This window comes from Enhydra lutris, unplaced genomic scaffold (genome assembly GCF_002288905.1).
Source record: "Enhydra lutris kenyoni isolate GAN:26980312 unplaced genomic scaffold, ASM228890v2 scaffoldscaffold21, whole genome shotgun sequence".
In the NCBI taxonomy this organism is placed as follows: Eukaryota; Metazoa; Chordata; class Mammalia; order Carnivora; family Mustelidae; genus Enhydra; species Enhydra lutris.
Genome location: NW_019154105.1, coordinates 11,218,017 through 11,233,808, shown reverse-complemented (window position 1 = coordinate 11,233,808; position 15,792 = coordinate 11,218,017). Strand labels below are relative to the sequence as shown.

At 41.2% G+C, this 15,792-nt stretch overlaps 1 protein-coding gene across 2 annotated transcripts; it reads right to left on the bottom strand.

Moving 5' to 3' along the window:
- LOC111148950 (G-rich RNA sequence binding factor 1) lies at positions 1-13,878 on the bottom strand. Of its 2 annotated transcripts, XM_022505785.1 has the most exons (10): positions 13,470-13,878; positions 10,836-10,992; positions 9,462-9,617; positions 8,713-8,856; positions 7,908-8,043; positions 6,053-6,237; positions 4,932-5,053; positions 3,242-3,377; positions 2,816-2,891; positions 1-1,377 (listed from the first exon to the last, which is right to left on the bottom strand). In XM_022505785.1, the coding sequence occupies exons 1-9, from the start codon at positions 13,821-13,823 to the stop codon at positions 2,842-2,844; spliced, it is 1,440 nt and encodes a 479-aa protein (XP_022361493.1). In that variant the 5' UTR covers positions 13,824-13,878; the 3' UTR covers positions 1-1,377; positions 2,816-2,841. The 2 variants fall into 2 exon arrangements, with proteins under 2 accessions (XP_022361493.1, XP_022361492.1); XM_022505784.1 differs by lacking the exons at positions 1-1,377; positions 2,816-2,891 and having other exon boundaries at positions 3,122-3,377.
- Between the last annotated feature and the right edge of the window lie 1,914 nt (positions 13,879-15,792).

Below are 15,792 nucleotides of genomic sequence, written 5' to 3'. Positions count from 1 at the left end.
TAATCTGCAGCCTGAAAGAAGTCTTCATTTATTGACTACTTACAGTACAGTGATTTCACATCTTAGCTGGAAATCAGAGATGGTTATGTATTCAGGGAGAGAAGGCGTCATCTCTCTTCCAGATATCACCTCTCAGAAATCGGGGCTAATTCAATTTTAAGAACTAGAATTGTATCTCCTGGTAACTATGTGGCAGTCGTCACCCTGAGAACAGGAACAAGGCAAAGAAAGTATACAGGACTTTGATTCTCCTACACAGGTGCACGTAAAGTTAGTTTATTAAGGACTACATTTTGAAGCCAGCCATTTTGATCCAATATTTAAATAACAAGCTGTTTAATATTAAAGCAGAAGGTACCGTCACAATGTGACAGAAGTACAGCTTTATCCATAAACCCTTCACACAGTTATACATTAAATGCTATTTTTATTTAAGCAAGGCACCCCTACTTGTTCTAAAATATGGGATGTGCTATCCCACCGAAAAAGCAAAATGAGGAGACAGACTTTTTTTTTTTCCTCTCAGGAGCTGGTTTAAATTCAAGTGAAGCCATTAACGTCCTTACCAGTCAGGACTGTTTTGACATGTCACTTCACAGTTTGAGACTAACAAACACCCTTAAGGTTTACCCACAATCAAAAAAAAAAATTGGGGGGTGAGTGTTCAAAGAACTTTTAAGACTAGAATTCTCTTCTTACGGATACAGGCACCAAAGTCAAATGCCTTTAGCACAAGGCTTAGAAAGGCAAACATTTCTAAAGACATAAAACTGCCAAATTGTTGTCACTTACACTCACTAACCTGTGGTACTTATTTCTGGTTTTCTTTTTTTTTAATTTCTACTCCTACCTAAATAATCTAATACACCTAAAATTAAAACTACTCTGCCAAACCTTAATGATTCAAAGGTCTGAAACCTTTCCTTGCTTTGGTGAGTATTTGGTTAAAATAAATCAGTATTTCATTCCAGAGAAGTTTTACATCAGAGCCTTAATTCAGAGGCAAAAAGACAAAACCTCCAACAGAGCATTTGTAAAACAGGAGAAAGACTTCCAAGGACAGTACTGAATAAAAATATGTAGTCTTTTCATTGGGTAACACATCTTCTATGAAAACAAACTGTTTAATCATATATAACAGAAACCAGATTTTTAAATCAGATCTTGAACAGATTAAACAAAAATTTTAAATTTGTGGTTTATTTCATAATTCCAAACTGAATCTTTCCTTTTCTTAACAGTCCACTATGCAATTTGTCTTATAAGCAATTAACCCAAAACCCCCAAATCCTTTCTCTAGCAGTTGCTGCTACAAAACTGGAACTTTATATTCCACGTCCAAGAAAGATGTGCAAATGAAATGCTTCTTGCTTCATCCTGAAAATAAAAAGAAAAATATTGCACACGGACTCAAAATGAAAAAGTGGTGCAAAGTAAATAAATAAAAGAAAAAGTGTTACCATACCATACTCTTTCCCAGACCATTTAGAATTACAAATTTAATAATTTTTTTAAAGTGGGCTTCATGCCCAGCGTGGAGCCCAACAAGGGGCTTGAACTCAAAACCATGAGATCGACACCAGAGCTGTTATCAAGAGTTGGGGACACTTACCCAAATGACCTACCCAAGTGCCCCAATACTTTTTTTTCTGATTTAGTGCAAATCCATTTAGTGACAAATCCATTATGTTACAGTGAAGAAAATTAGACATTATTGTTTGCATCCTGGTATAAAGACAAATTTTCAGAGTTGAGCACAAAATATATTTTACATAGATTTTAGCTAATATTTAACATCACAAGATTATGGGATTTTATATCCAAAAACAGCCTATGACAAATACAACTATGAACTATAGTAAAGAAATGCCTCATGTATTTCCAATAAATCATTACAGTTAACTATCTCAAATGCACCACTATAAATAGAAAAATGATTATAATACATTAAAAGACTTTATGGGTAAATAAAAAATACCACATAACATTTAGTCAAGGGAGGGGACATCCAAACATTCAGTAGATTTGTCACACATTAACTCTATGAAATTGTGTACTTCCTAGGACAGACAACTATTTTCATAACACTTTCTTAGGAAAGAGATAGTGGTACATTAAGTGTAGATAATAATGAAAAATCCCAATTTCAAATGTATCATTTTTTTGTTTGTTTTATTAACATATAATGTATTATTTGCCCCAGGGCTACAGGTCTGTGAATCATCGGGCTTACACATCAAATTTATCATTTTAAACATTTTAATATCTTGGAACTAAGGAAATGTGTTTAAATTTTATAAGAAGAACGCATATATAAGCACATTTTCAGCGTAATATATAGATATTAAAGGTAAAAAATTATTTTTAGGCACACAGCAGGATGAACATTGGAGATGATGCCAAAAGATTCTATATGGGAAAAATACCCAAAGCCACTATTCAATCATAATGAATCCTATTTCCCAGGAGATTTTCATTCTTTATTTTGATGCTTGAGTTATCTTGATCAGTCTGATCATTATTAAGGGGCTCCTGGGTAGCACAGTCGGCTGAGCGTCCGACTCTTGATTTGGGCTCCAGTCATGATCTCAGGGTCATGGGACGGAGCTCTGCGTTGGGCCCTGTGCTCAGCACAGAGTCTGCTTCTCCCTCTCCTTCTGCTCCTTGCCCTGTGCAAACATGCACACCTCCCGCCTTTCTCAAATAAATAAAATATTAAAAAAAAAAAAGGGTTTTCACCATATTACAAATTAGTGAGTTAATGCCTAATTTATCAAGTGAAAATAATTCCCACAATTATACCTCTGAAATTTACCTTATTATCTAGAGTCCCTGGAAGTCTTATTTTCCCTTTGGACATGAATTCAGGAACAATTCAATATATCTATGATCTGAGAATGACAAGAAAAGATTCATTTTAAGAAGGTGAAAACGGAGAAATAATAATATAAATTTTCTCATAGTTCAGACAGCAAGTCAAACCCTTTGTCCATTTCCTAATTAAAAACAAAAACAAAATTAAAAAACAAGCAAAAAAATATCCCACCTCCACATAGAAATATGCAGGACAATTAGCAAACAAATGCTTCTCATTACAATATAGTGTTCTATCCTTTTTACATTTATTTTAGGAGTATTAACAGAGCACAGTTTCCCAAAGAAAAAGTCTAGGCAAACTCCAAAACAGAGAAAGGTGAGGACAAACTGAGCACTGACAATGAACACCATGGGCAGCACTTACGAACATGGGACCGGTCCTTGAGCATAGCTGCAACAGCGTCCTCATGGGTATCGAAGTGCACGTCCGCTTCTCCAGTGGCCTTCCCATTAGAACTGTATTCCATGGTGATTCTAACAGGCTTCAGCGGAGCAAAGAACTAAACAACAGAAGCCAGAAGGAACATAATGGTACTAGGTCCAATTTCTAGCAGTCTAAGACTCTGCATTTTTGTTTCAGACTATGATTGATACACCCAAGACACTGTTCTTAGAAAATCTCTTTAAGCAACAAAGTAGTTACACATCTACCATGTCTTCTGGCTTTTCTGATCCTCTGAGAACTCAAGGTCACATTTCAACTATCTGTTCACAGAAAAAAACTGTACAATACACAACACACCAAGAGTGCTCAAACTTTTCTATGCCAGCAAGGACCACTTTTGTTACTCCTCCCACATACATCCTTCCCTGTTTCTGAAGAGCGCCCATCTTTCATTTCTTAGTCATTTTTATATCAGATATGCACCTGCTCAACAGTTTTTTACCAGCACTACAAGAACAGAGGTACCACACTGAACACTGAGTGGTTACCATTTCAAACCAAAGCAATAGAATGTAATGCTTTAATGAGATTGTGCGACCTCTGTCTGGTTTAAGATATGATTCCTATCAGGCTTTTTGAAATAATGAAGACAGGGGCGCCTGGATGGCTCAGTGGGTTAAAGCCTCTGCCTTCGGCTCGGGTCATGATCCCAGGGTCCTGGTATTGAGCCCCATTATCGAGCTCTCTGCTCAGCAGGAAGCCTGCTTCCCCATCTCTCTCTGCCTGCTGCTCTGCCTACTTGTGATCTCTGTCTCTCTGTCAGATAAATAAATAAAATCTTTAAAAAAAAAAAAAGAAAAAGAAAAAGACAACTCTGAGGACCCACTACTAACTGAAGATTCTAGCTTCGGTTCTACCTTAATTAAGTATACGTTCTCAAATTCATGAAGTCAATATGGTTATTGTTGTTTTCCTTCCTTTTCATATTTTTTTTTTTTTTTGAGATTTTATTATTTGACAGAGAAACACAGCAAGAGAGGGAACACAAGCAGAGGGAGTGGGAGAGGGAGAAGCAGGCTTCCCGCTAAGCAGGGAGCCCAATGAGGGGCTCAATCCCAGGACCCTGGGACCACAACCAGAGCCAAAGGCAGACGCTTAACAACTAAGCCACCCCGGTGCCCCTCTTTTCATACATTGTTATAAAATAAAAATATTTTTTAAATTTCTTTCTCAAAATTAGGGAATCCTGAAGAAGGCTACAAGCTTCTAAGCACTCAGGAGCACTGGGATTCTTGCTTAGTATATACCTCCCCCGTGACAAATTCCCTCTGGGTCTCAGTTTCCTAAACTCAAAAATGACTAAGTTGAACCAATTTAAAGAAAAACCAAACTTCCTTCCTTTGCATACTAAAGCTACATCATATTATTTTGTACCTACAAAATCCTCTTATCATTATACATTTGACCTTCAAATGTAATAAAACCCATACTTCTCAGTTGAAGAAAGTAAGACAAGCTTCCACAACAAAGGGGACTCCTGCCTCTTTAGTGTACAAAAATGGTTCAGAATTAGGATATTTTCTTCTGTATCTTTCCCAAGTTAATATAAGTTTAATTTTAGGATTTTTGTTCCAAACCTATTAAGATTGGATATCTTACTGCCACACACGTTTATAATGTCTTGGGCATTAGCTTGGAAAGGCAGTCCTCGCATGTGGACAAAATGCAGTGAAGATGCAGTCCCAAAGTCAGCAGCCTCTGGAAGCTTTTCTGACATCTCCTTAGGCAACTCTGAGAAGTGGAACAAAAAGCACCGTCAGTAACAAGAAGAACTTCAAGAGTTATTAACAGATTATAGTTAGTTATGCCCTTTATGTCAAAATCCTCAATTCTTCCTGAACCAGTAAGGAAGAAGGGCTTTATTTTTAAAAGCAAAAATGTTCTGAAATTTCTGCCACCTAACAAATATCACCTGAACACCCATGAGGATTTAGTGCAAAGATTTAGTGCCTCAAACCACTACGGGATTACATAAAAACAGATATTTCTATAAAAACAGAAAGAAGGAAACATGATTATGAGTGAAAGAAAAAGGCAATAAATGTTCTGAGTTATAGGCACTTTAAAAAAAAGAATAAACATGGTAACGGGAGAATTCCATGGCATGGGTTTAAAGCTTTATTTATTTGGGAGAGCAACCGTGCACCCATGAGAGTGGGGATGGGGGCAGAGGGAAAGAGAACCCTGAAGCAGACTCCCTGCTGAGCTCAGAGCCCAACGCAGGGCTCAACCCCAGGACCCCCATTCATGACCTGAGCAGAAATCAAGAGTCCACTGCTCAACCAACTGAGCCATTCAAGCAACCCACCATTGAGTTGAAAAAAGATTCATCAAACTTCAAAGATCCCACATGTGGCTTTGGGGTTAGGAATCAGAGGAATAATTAAATACAGAGGCAAACAAAAGTTTTAGTCAACATTCAAGCTCTCTAACTATTCTTTTCTCACCTTAGTTTAAATGTTGACATTTTATATTCTTTTATTATATTTGTGCCACGCAGCTTTGCATATGGAATCCACAAAAACAGTTATATAAAAACCTTTATGAAATAATTAAGCCCTTCTGCATATATTCTAAGTACATACTACACTCAAAGACAGATAAATCTTCCAACTCAATTCCCTGGTCCCATAATCTAATAATTCCATACAAAGTGGTCGTAAAAAATATTTTAAATATCAAAACATACAAGACAGATTCAGTAAGTCTCACCAAGATGCAGGTCCTTACCTATTTCCTTCTCACTTTCAAAAGCTGTCATGGGTCGAATATCCTCACTTACTTCATGTTCTTCAAAGACCATTTCTGGCTCAGTTATATACTTAGCAGTAGGAGAAGATGCCATTTTCTTTCCCTTATGAGAACCAACATGTGTTCGGACTTCATTCCTTCTGCTTGGAAATATCTCTATATACCTGTATCAAAGCAAAAGTGAACAGACACAAATAATGCAAAGTAACTTTACACTGAAGTCATTTAAAATAGAACATGCACATATAATATTTCTGACAGCTTATGAAACAAAGTGTCCAAAGATAACAGATGAGAGAAAAAGACTAGATACAGATATTAGTCCCTGGAGAGTATTCTCAACAGAACGGGCCACGGATTTAATCTCCCCCACACTCCTGCCCAAGGCAACAGCTTTCTTCATACACATTTAATGAAGAGTATTTTCTGTTCTGTTTTATTTCGTGAGAACAACTATGCCAAGACAAATTGTGTGCATGAAAATATCTGGTAAGAAGGGCTTTGTCTTTTACTGTCGGTTAACTATTTCTTAAAGCCTTTCAAGACAATTCTGTAAAATCAATGATATCTGTGTAAGATATTAAACGTCAGAAGACATGAGGAGCTAAAATCCCCCAGAACTTCAACAAGACACCAATGAGAATTCGATGAACTCAATGTCAATCCTGACTTGTTATCTGCTTGGCAGTGGGATTTGCCTATTAAATCCAAGCTTCTCAAACCAGTTTTTTTCTCAATACCGCTTTTCCAAATTAGGTTATTAAGCACAAATTACAAAAACCATTTGTATTTACAGATCTGTAAAGATTAGATAGGCACTACTTCTTAATTTATTGAAGAGATTTATACACTGCCATAATCTTCCCACATAAAAACATAACAGTAATCTATTTGTTCTAAGACATGTTATAAGAAAATGTGAAGAGTACTAAAAGAAAATGGGAGAGGAGGGTGGTTTGCATACACATTTTTATTTTAAAAAAATTTAATAAAGACCCCTGAATCAACTCTATACATAGATCCTGAAATACATGGCTTTATAATAGCTTTTCATTTTTTTAAAACTTCAGCAGAGCCAAATAAAACAGCCAGAAAGCAGGAAAACAACAATCTAAAATCTGACACTATTGAGTACTCCAAATTTGACACCATGAACCGCTCCAACACTAAAGCATCCAGTGTGATGTACAGCAATACCTACAGTGTATTATCTGTATCAAAATGTTAACCCAAATCAATCCAAGACTTCAGCTTTAACTTCCCATTTTCAGGAATTAACAGAAGATACAAAGGAACAAAGTCACACCATAAAGCAACAAGATCAACATAAAACATGAGACATTGTACAGGATGACTCAGTTTCTTCAGAAGTTAACTGCATTTTAAAAGGGAAAGGGAATAAAAATATACAGGTGAAGGAGACTTGCTCTAGTTTAGGAGAACTATAGATATAACAATCAAATGCCATGCGTGGTCCATATCTAGATTCTGGAAGCAAAAGAAAAAAAAAAAAAACATCTCTGGGGGCACCTGGGTGGCTCAGTGAGCTGAGCGTCTGCCTCAGGCTCAGGTCATGGTCCCAGGATCCTGGGATTGAGCCCCTATTCGGGATCCTCGCTTGTGGGGACCCTGCTTCTCCCTCTCCTCCCAGCTCAGTGCTCTCTAGCTTGTTCTCTCTCTCCAAAAAACAAAACAAAAACGATCCACAACTCTGAAAAGACAATTTTGGTATGGAAAATCGGGGAAGTGTGACTATGGACTGGCATTAGACAATAAATGACCGCTAATGTTGTTAGTATGGTACTTGAGCGTTATTAGAACCTGTTTCACTCACCGGTTACCAATTTCTTCCCTATGTTTCAATAGGGCTTGGTTGGCCATTTCTGGTTCTTCAAACTGCACATAGGCTTCCCCTGTTTTTCTTCTCCCTCTGTAGTCCATGACAAAAGTGATGTCTACTATATTCAGTCCTAGGACACCAAAAAAATTATTACAAATTTAGTGCTACTAACAGGAGCCTTTTTTATCCTTGATTAATACATTCATTCACATACTAGTAATTTTTTTTTTTATTAGTATAACCTAAGGCCTGTTTTGCTAGTCTCTAAGTTGGATACATGCCTAAGGGAAAGAAAATTATTATGCAGCGAAGCTAATAACACCTACATATCTGTATTTCCAGAATATTTAGGATTCATGCAATCCATCTAAAATACACAATCTCTGGGAGGTTTTTTTTTGGCCATTAATTATGGAGTAGGGGAAACAGGAATTTAGACTAACAACACTACTAATGTTACATTTTTCACAGCTAAGAACTAGACAATAATGCTTTTAAATGATAAAAATTGTTACTTTCTTAGACAAATATGGCCACTCTTACAAGAGGTTATCTTCCTCAACAGTAAAATAAACCTGCATGAAGTAATTCTGAAATGTGACATTCCCCAAAGGTCAGCGTAATAGGTCAAAACACTTATGTAATCTATAAACATTGGTAACCTAAGTGAAGAGTTCTCCCCTAGAGAACCTAATACAATTGCATGCAGTTAACTAGGAAAAGGTTCATTTAAGATATAAAGAAAACAGTAAGGGGAAAAAGAAAATGAGGCCCCAAACATGATATAACTGAAAAGCACCTGCAAAGAAGTCTACGATGTCTTTCTCATTGCAACTATACGGAAGTCCTCTCAAACGAACCACACCATCGTTTACCACAGGTGAGGACTTCACCTGCAGGCTCTTCATTAAGGCATCCACATCTTCATTGTTTATCTCATACACTGCAAAGAAAAAGCACAGAAGCACGCACATTTCCATAGCAAAGGAAGGAGACATTAAAAAAGAAAAATCATACTTAGTGGGTTATCCAAGAATGGAGAAGCCAGTATTTTTAATCTTTATGTACTTCTTTGGAGAAAATAACAAATGACATTTACTGAATATTTACTGTGTGCCAGCTGTGACTTATTTAAATATCCCAACTTGGGAGGTAAACTTGGTCAACATCCTCATTTTATAGATAAGAAAATGAGATTATATCTGTGTTTCATTTTCATACCCTGTAAAAGGGTGTATTCATAACGCCTATCTCCTTCATTATTGCTAAGGATCAAATGAAACTGCCTTCGAAAGTACAGGCTGGGGATGCCTGGGTGGCTCAGTGGGTTAAGCCGCTGCCTTCGGCTCAGGTCCTAGGGTCCTAAGATCGAGTCCCGCATCGGGCTCTTTGCTCAGTGGGGAGCCTGCTTCTCTCTCTGCCTCTGCCTGCCTCTCTGCCTGCTGTGTTCTCTCTCTCTCTCTCTCTGACAAATAAATAAAATCTTAAAAAAAAAGAAAGTACAGGCTAAGGTTCTGATCATAAAAGCCAGAGCGTGACTTCACGTACCTTCCACATATCGTTGTCCCATGTACATGCGATGCTTTTCTAAGGCTTTTTGCACATCCTGCTCTGACTCCATTTCAATTAAGGCATCACCCCTTCGTTTCCCATCTCTGTTTAAGAGGAAGTGTATTCCATTCTCACCATTGCGGATTCTGCAGTCTGAAAGTACGGCAGTGAAATCAAAACCAGAAACCAAACTTTTAGCTCAATTATACAAGTCACGAGAATGCAATCCTCCGATTCCAACAACAAAACAAAGCATGAATCAAAATGTCTATCCTATTCCGTACAGAAACCCCCATCACTGAAGGCATCCAAACGCTAATGAGATGGTAGTCTATACGCTGTTCCATTTTCTTTTCTTTTTCTTTTTTTTTTTTTTTTTTTTTTAAATTTTTTTTTTTTTTTTTTTGAGAGAGAGAGAGAGAGGGAGAGAGAGCAAGCACAAGCAGGGGGAATGGCAGGCAGGGGAGAAACAGGCTTCCCACTCAGCAAGGAGCCTGATGTGGAGCTCGATCCCAGGACCCTGAGATCATGACCTGAGCCCAAGGCAGCTGCTCTGTGCTTTGTAGGAAGGGAAGTCTGCTTGTCCTTCTGCCCCTCTCCTGGCTCGTGCCAGCTCACTCTCGCTCTCTCTCAGATAAATGAATAAAATCTTTTTAAAAAAACAAATAGGGGCACCTGGGCGGCTCATTGGGTTAAAGCCTCTGCCTTCAGCTCAGGTCATGATCCCAGGGTCCTGGGATCGAGCCCCACATCGGGCTCTCTGCTCGGCAGGGAGCCTGCTTCCTCCTCTCTCTCTGCCTGCCTCTCTGCCTACTTGTGATCTCTCTCTGTCAAATAAATAAATAAAATCTTTAAAAAAATAAATAAATAAAAAATAAAAACCCTTTTTTGAAAAATTTATTGTATTTACTTATGTGAGAGAGAGAAACTGCAAGCGGGGGAAAGCAGAGGGAGAGAATCCTCAGGCAGGCTCCCCACACTGAGCATGAAGCCAGACTTGGCGCTCAATCCCAGGACCCTGAGATCATGACCCGAGCTGAAATCAAGCTGAACCGTTAGCTGACTGAGTGACTCAGGCATCCCCTAAAAGCTTTTTAAGAGGAAAATTAAAAATCATAGTGAGATACAGAACTTAAAAATTAATCACAGATATGTAAACATTCCAAAAGTGTTATTAAGGAAATTACATCACTTGACACTAAGCAATCTTGTATTCTAAATGTATGTGTTACATAAAGAGCTATGCTGAACTGGTTTTGCGGTTTGGTTAAGTACATACCAAAACTTCTGGAGAAAACTGGTTTCTACCATGTTGTGAGACTACCTCACACTCAAACAGAATTACGTATTTCAAACACACATAGAATATACCTGAGAAAAAGTTAACCACGTCTTCTATAGTGCACGACCAGGGCAATCCTTGAGCTCGAATGAGATAAACATCATCCACTTCTTCTCCTAACTTGGACGAAGCCAACTCATACTCAGGGAGAGGCGGGAGGTCTTCCAGGTACGTAGTTTTGGACTCCTTCCGAGATAAATGAAGAAAAGTAAAAATACTTCTTTGAACAACCTTACTGGGAACACGTTTATTTCTGCAAACCAATGCCCTGGATGTTATTCTTAGGGAACAGTTACTATTTCAGAGGCAAGAAATAAACTTCACAAATCTAATGCATCCTTTTTTGGCTTAAATTATACATTCTAAACCAACAAGCAGGTATATCCCAATGACTTCGCAGGACATAAATTTCATCCAGGGCTAGTTTTTTAAATTATTGGTCCCGAATTACACCTAATAATAGTGTTTTAGTTAAGGCAGGACAAGAAGGGTCCCTTCAGTTGGACAAATATGAATGCTTCCTACTCACCGTGTGTGGTATTAGGCTCTCATCCCAAAGAGCTTATCATCTAGACTAAGATGAGCATTACAAGACAGGATGCTTTATGAGCTACAATTAAGATACAAGATTATTAGGAATCCAAAACAGAACACTAACAGAAGAATCAAGACATAAGATGTGCCTCAAAGGAAGCACAGAATTTTGACAACAACATCTAAAGCATTCCGGTTTGAGAGGTGAGGGGAAGAAGCAATATGAATGAACAAAAGCCTGTCTGCAAAACAGCAATAATCCCATTTGGCTCCACTGCAGGATACAATTAGGAGCCAAAGAAGATGAGCTGGCAAAAGGAACTTGGTACCATACAACAGAGGAACTTGAATGTCAAGCTCAATGTGTCCCCTTCACCCAGTAGGCAAGAAAGAGTTAATAAAAGACATTTCGGAGTGGGTAAAATATCGAGAGAGCAGGGTGTTTGGAAAGAGCAGTCTGTCAACTGGTAAATCAGACCAACTGAGAAAGGAAAAATCCTAAGAGGCAAAAGCAGTAGTGTAAGATAACAAGAGCCCGAGACATCCCTCAAGAACTGTATTTTACAAGATTCAGCAAAAACTGGAATTTAACAAGATTCCAGTCAGCACTACAACCATAACCAGGAATGAAAACGGCAGTTTTAAGACTTGTACTCTTTGGGGCTGAAGAAAAATATTCCTTTGTACCATCCCACAGTTTACACTAAGACTTACCTCTCTACCTACAAGGAGTCCATGATAAATGGAAACCTCGAGCAGATGTCTTTTCCCTACTTCATAAAAATGCAACAAGCACTACGAATCAATGTGGAAAGACAACTCGGGCTCTCAGTCAAGCGACTTGCAATCTATCATGCTAAGGAGGTACTTCATGCCTTTGCAGGTTCCCATCGTTTTCAAGAAGACGTCCATATAATGTTAGGAAGTCAATGATAAATCTGAGCACAGTGTCTAACACTAGTAGAGGCTCAACAGATATCACTACAGTCGATTTCATAGGAAAAAACCAAACAAACAAGAGAGTAGCTACCTCGCAAAGGCTTATTAGAGATAGTCTGTGTTTTTTAATAAAGGTAACGTTCCCCATTTTCCCAGAATTCCACACGCATCACCAGCTTTTACCGAAAAGGGCAGCACAAAGTATTGGGCCAGGATTCAAATCAATTAGCTCAGCCACTGGCAGACAGAAGCCATGCTGATTAGCCTCCCGGTTTCCCTAAGTTCAAGGAGAAGCCCAAATTGAATTAAGAGAAATACGATCCGAGAGATCAGGAGGTGGGTAGTGAAAACGTGAGCTGATGCTTCCCAGATACCACGTTCACGAGCAGGAAAGAGGGCTTCCTACAGGGCACACAAGATTTGCAATCGGAGTTCTTAAAGGGCACACTGACTTCAGAAAACACTCCTGGGTCCCCAAGTCCCGGCCCTACCTCTAGGCGTCCGCTCTTCTAGCCACCCCCCCCACCCCCAAATCAGTCTCCACGCTGTCCTCCCTGTCGGCGGCGACCCATGGCCCTAAAGGTCCTTCTGCTAGAGGAGGTGGAAGTGCAGGGGTGACCTTCAGCAAAGTGGGACAGCCCGCCTCTCCCCGGCGGCACGAGACAGAGGGGAGCGCGGGCCACGAGCCTCCTTCCCCTCCGACCCAGCCCACGTCAGTCAGTGCGTGGACCTTCCCCTCAGCAGGCTTCGAGGCGCGCCGGGGCCGCCTAGGCCTCTCGCTCCGGCCGCACAGAAACTCCCAACCCTCCGCGGGTCCGGCCTCCCAACTTCACAAGCGGCGTGCGGAGAGCGACAGGGATGCGGGGTGGGGGCGCCCACAGCCTCACAAAACCTACCATGGGCCGGCGGGAAACAAGGCCTCAACATTCACCCCTAGCCACACTTACACTGCCCAACCGACCAGACACTCGAGAGAACAAAACAAGGAGAAAACCCGAGGCCTGGGAGAGCGTCCCTTGTTCTGGGGCCCAATAGGAGGACTGGGCGGGCGGGGGTGGGGGGAGGCTGCGCGGCGCGTGCCGCGGATCCCCGGGCGTGCACGCGAGGGGCCGGCAGAGGGGCGCGGGAGCGAGCGCGCGCGCGCGGCCGGGGAAGGGTCCTGCGCGCGGGCCCTCGCGGCGCCCACGTACCTGGCTGTAGCTCCGCGCCGGGCCCGCGGCCGCGGCCAGCGACTGCGACAGCAGAGGGGCACGCAGGGCCGGGTAAGAAGCCGCGGCCGCGGCTGCGGCGGAGGCGGCCGCGGGGGGAGGCCCCGCCAGCCTCCCGGCGGACGTAGGCCCGGTCTGGAGGCCCCGCGTGTGAGAGGCGGCGGCCGCGGCGGCCCCGAGCAGCAGCAGCAGGCGGCGACGGCCCGAGACGCCCGAGGGGAAGGAGCCGGCGGCCGAGTAGAAAGGCAGGCAGGCGGCGCCGGTGCGCCGGCAGCTGCTGCAGTTGCAGCCGCAGCCCCGGAGCAGCGCCCCGAGCACCCAGCGCGTCCCGGCCATGGACTCCGGAGGCGGCGCGGGGCCTGGAGGCGGCTGCGGCTGCAGCGCGAGCGGAGGGGGAGTGGAATCCAGGGCCGGGGAGGGGGCGCCAGGCACATGCGCCGCCGGCACCCGGGGCCGCGGCGAGTCGGGAGGAGGCGGAGGAGAGCGCGCGGCTCCGCCCGGTCTCCGCCCTCGGGGCGGGGCTGCCGGGTGACCGGGAGGGGCCGCGGGGACCCGGGGACTACAGCCCCGCTGCTCTTTCCCCGGCGGGGCACTGAGGCCCGGGGAGGACGGAGCGGGTCCCCTCTTCCTCTGGGGAGGGCGGAGACGCGGGACGCCGGCTGAGCGACGCCCCGCACTGTGCCCCCGAAGCGCGTGACTCGAGGGGCGAAAGGGCCGTTTCTGAAAAGAATTGTTACAAAGAGGTTGGGATAATATCGAAAGTGTAGTACCCCCGAAACTTGAGGTGGAAGGTCAGTTTTGTTTTAAAATGAAATGTATAGATACCTATATGCCGATAATGTATAGAGCAAAAATAAAGCCTCTTCTAATAAATTAGTGCACAGGCAGAGGTTTGCAAAAAGGCTGGTTGTAGTTTTCCTCAGCCTGAGACCCGTCTAAGATTAATAGGCAAAGGGAGTACTGAGAGTTAAAAAATAGAAAAATCTGAAAAATTTAAAGCTTTTTATTAAGGAAAATCTCAAAGTATACTGAACTTCCAGAATTTCAGAAATTTATTTTTTCTTTTTTCAGTCTTGTATCTGTCACCACCACCACGACGCAAACATGTTTTCTTTTGCTGGAATATTTTAAAGCAAACCCCAGAGATCATGTCAGCGCCCCTTTCAGCAACACCTTGAAGTGATCAGGACTTTAAAAAAAGAAGAAAAAAACAGGATGACTCTTGGATTAGTTGTTTTGAAGTATTCAAGAAAATTGTGTTTAAAATTTGAGTTGTTTACTCTGGCCAACTCTTAGGAAAAGGAAAGTTCAATATTTCCCAGAAAACCTTTTCCCCACCAAAAAAAGCAAAGAACAGGAAAAAAATCTGATTGGCTTGGCTTTGTGGATTTGAAGTATCAAAGAAGGGGTTTCCTCATCTGCAAGATTTAGAAATCCGAGAGGTGTTTGGTTTTTTTTAACCTTCCATTCAAGCAGGAAAATGAGTTAGCCCATCATAACAGATTATCACTAAATCATAATCTGCGAACATGTTAGGGATTCTGCCTATATTGACTCTTGCCTTCATTTTCTTAATAGCGGAAGCCATCGTGCATAATACACAAATCTGAATGGATGAGCAACTAAATACATAGAATGAAATCTTGCAGATTATAATCAGGAGTAACACCAAAGTATTAAATAAAAAGTCTCAGTTTTTACTTACAGGAAGTTGGGAGAATACAAGGGAGAAAAGAAACTAATTTTGAACAATTATTCAATTATCTAAAAAACATTTACTAAGTGCTTTTTGTGTTCCAGGCATGATGCTATGCCCTGTGTAATCAGGGTATAATAATAGGTTTACAGACCAAATATCAAAGTGATGTTTAGGTTTTTATGTATGTCTAGATTATAGAAAGAATAACAGGCTTTGTAAATTGAAACTAATGACTTACGGAACACCAGTTTTAAAAGCTGTATTAAATATTATTTTAACCCAAATAAATATAGCCCTCTTTAGTGCCAGTTAAACTTTTATTATGGAAAGAAGACTTTTGGACAAAAAATTTAAGACACTGCTGGCGAGAGTGATGACAAAGAAGATGAAGAGGGAAGACTGAAATTTTAGGAGGTAAAATCAATAGGATTTGAGGTTAGATTAGAGAGGGAGATAGTGTTTTCTGTAATTGTGTTATTGTTTGGAGTTGGGAGAGATGTGTGGGGACAATTTTTCATCCCTGGGCATGTTTAGAAATCAATGTAGAAATACTGGAAGCAAATCAACCCCATTTCTGTTAAGCCAGAGAAGACTGTCGTAGAAATA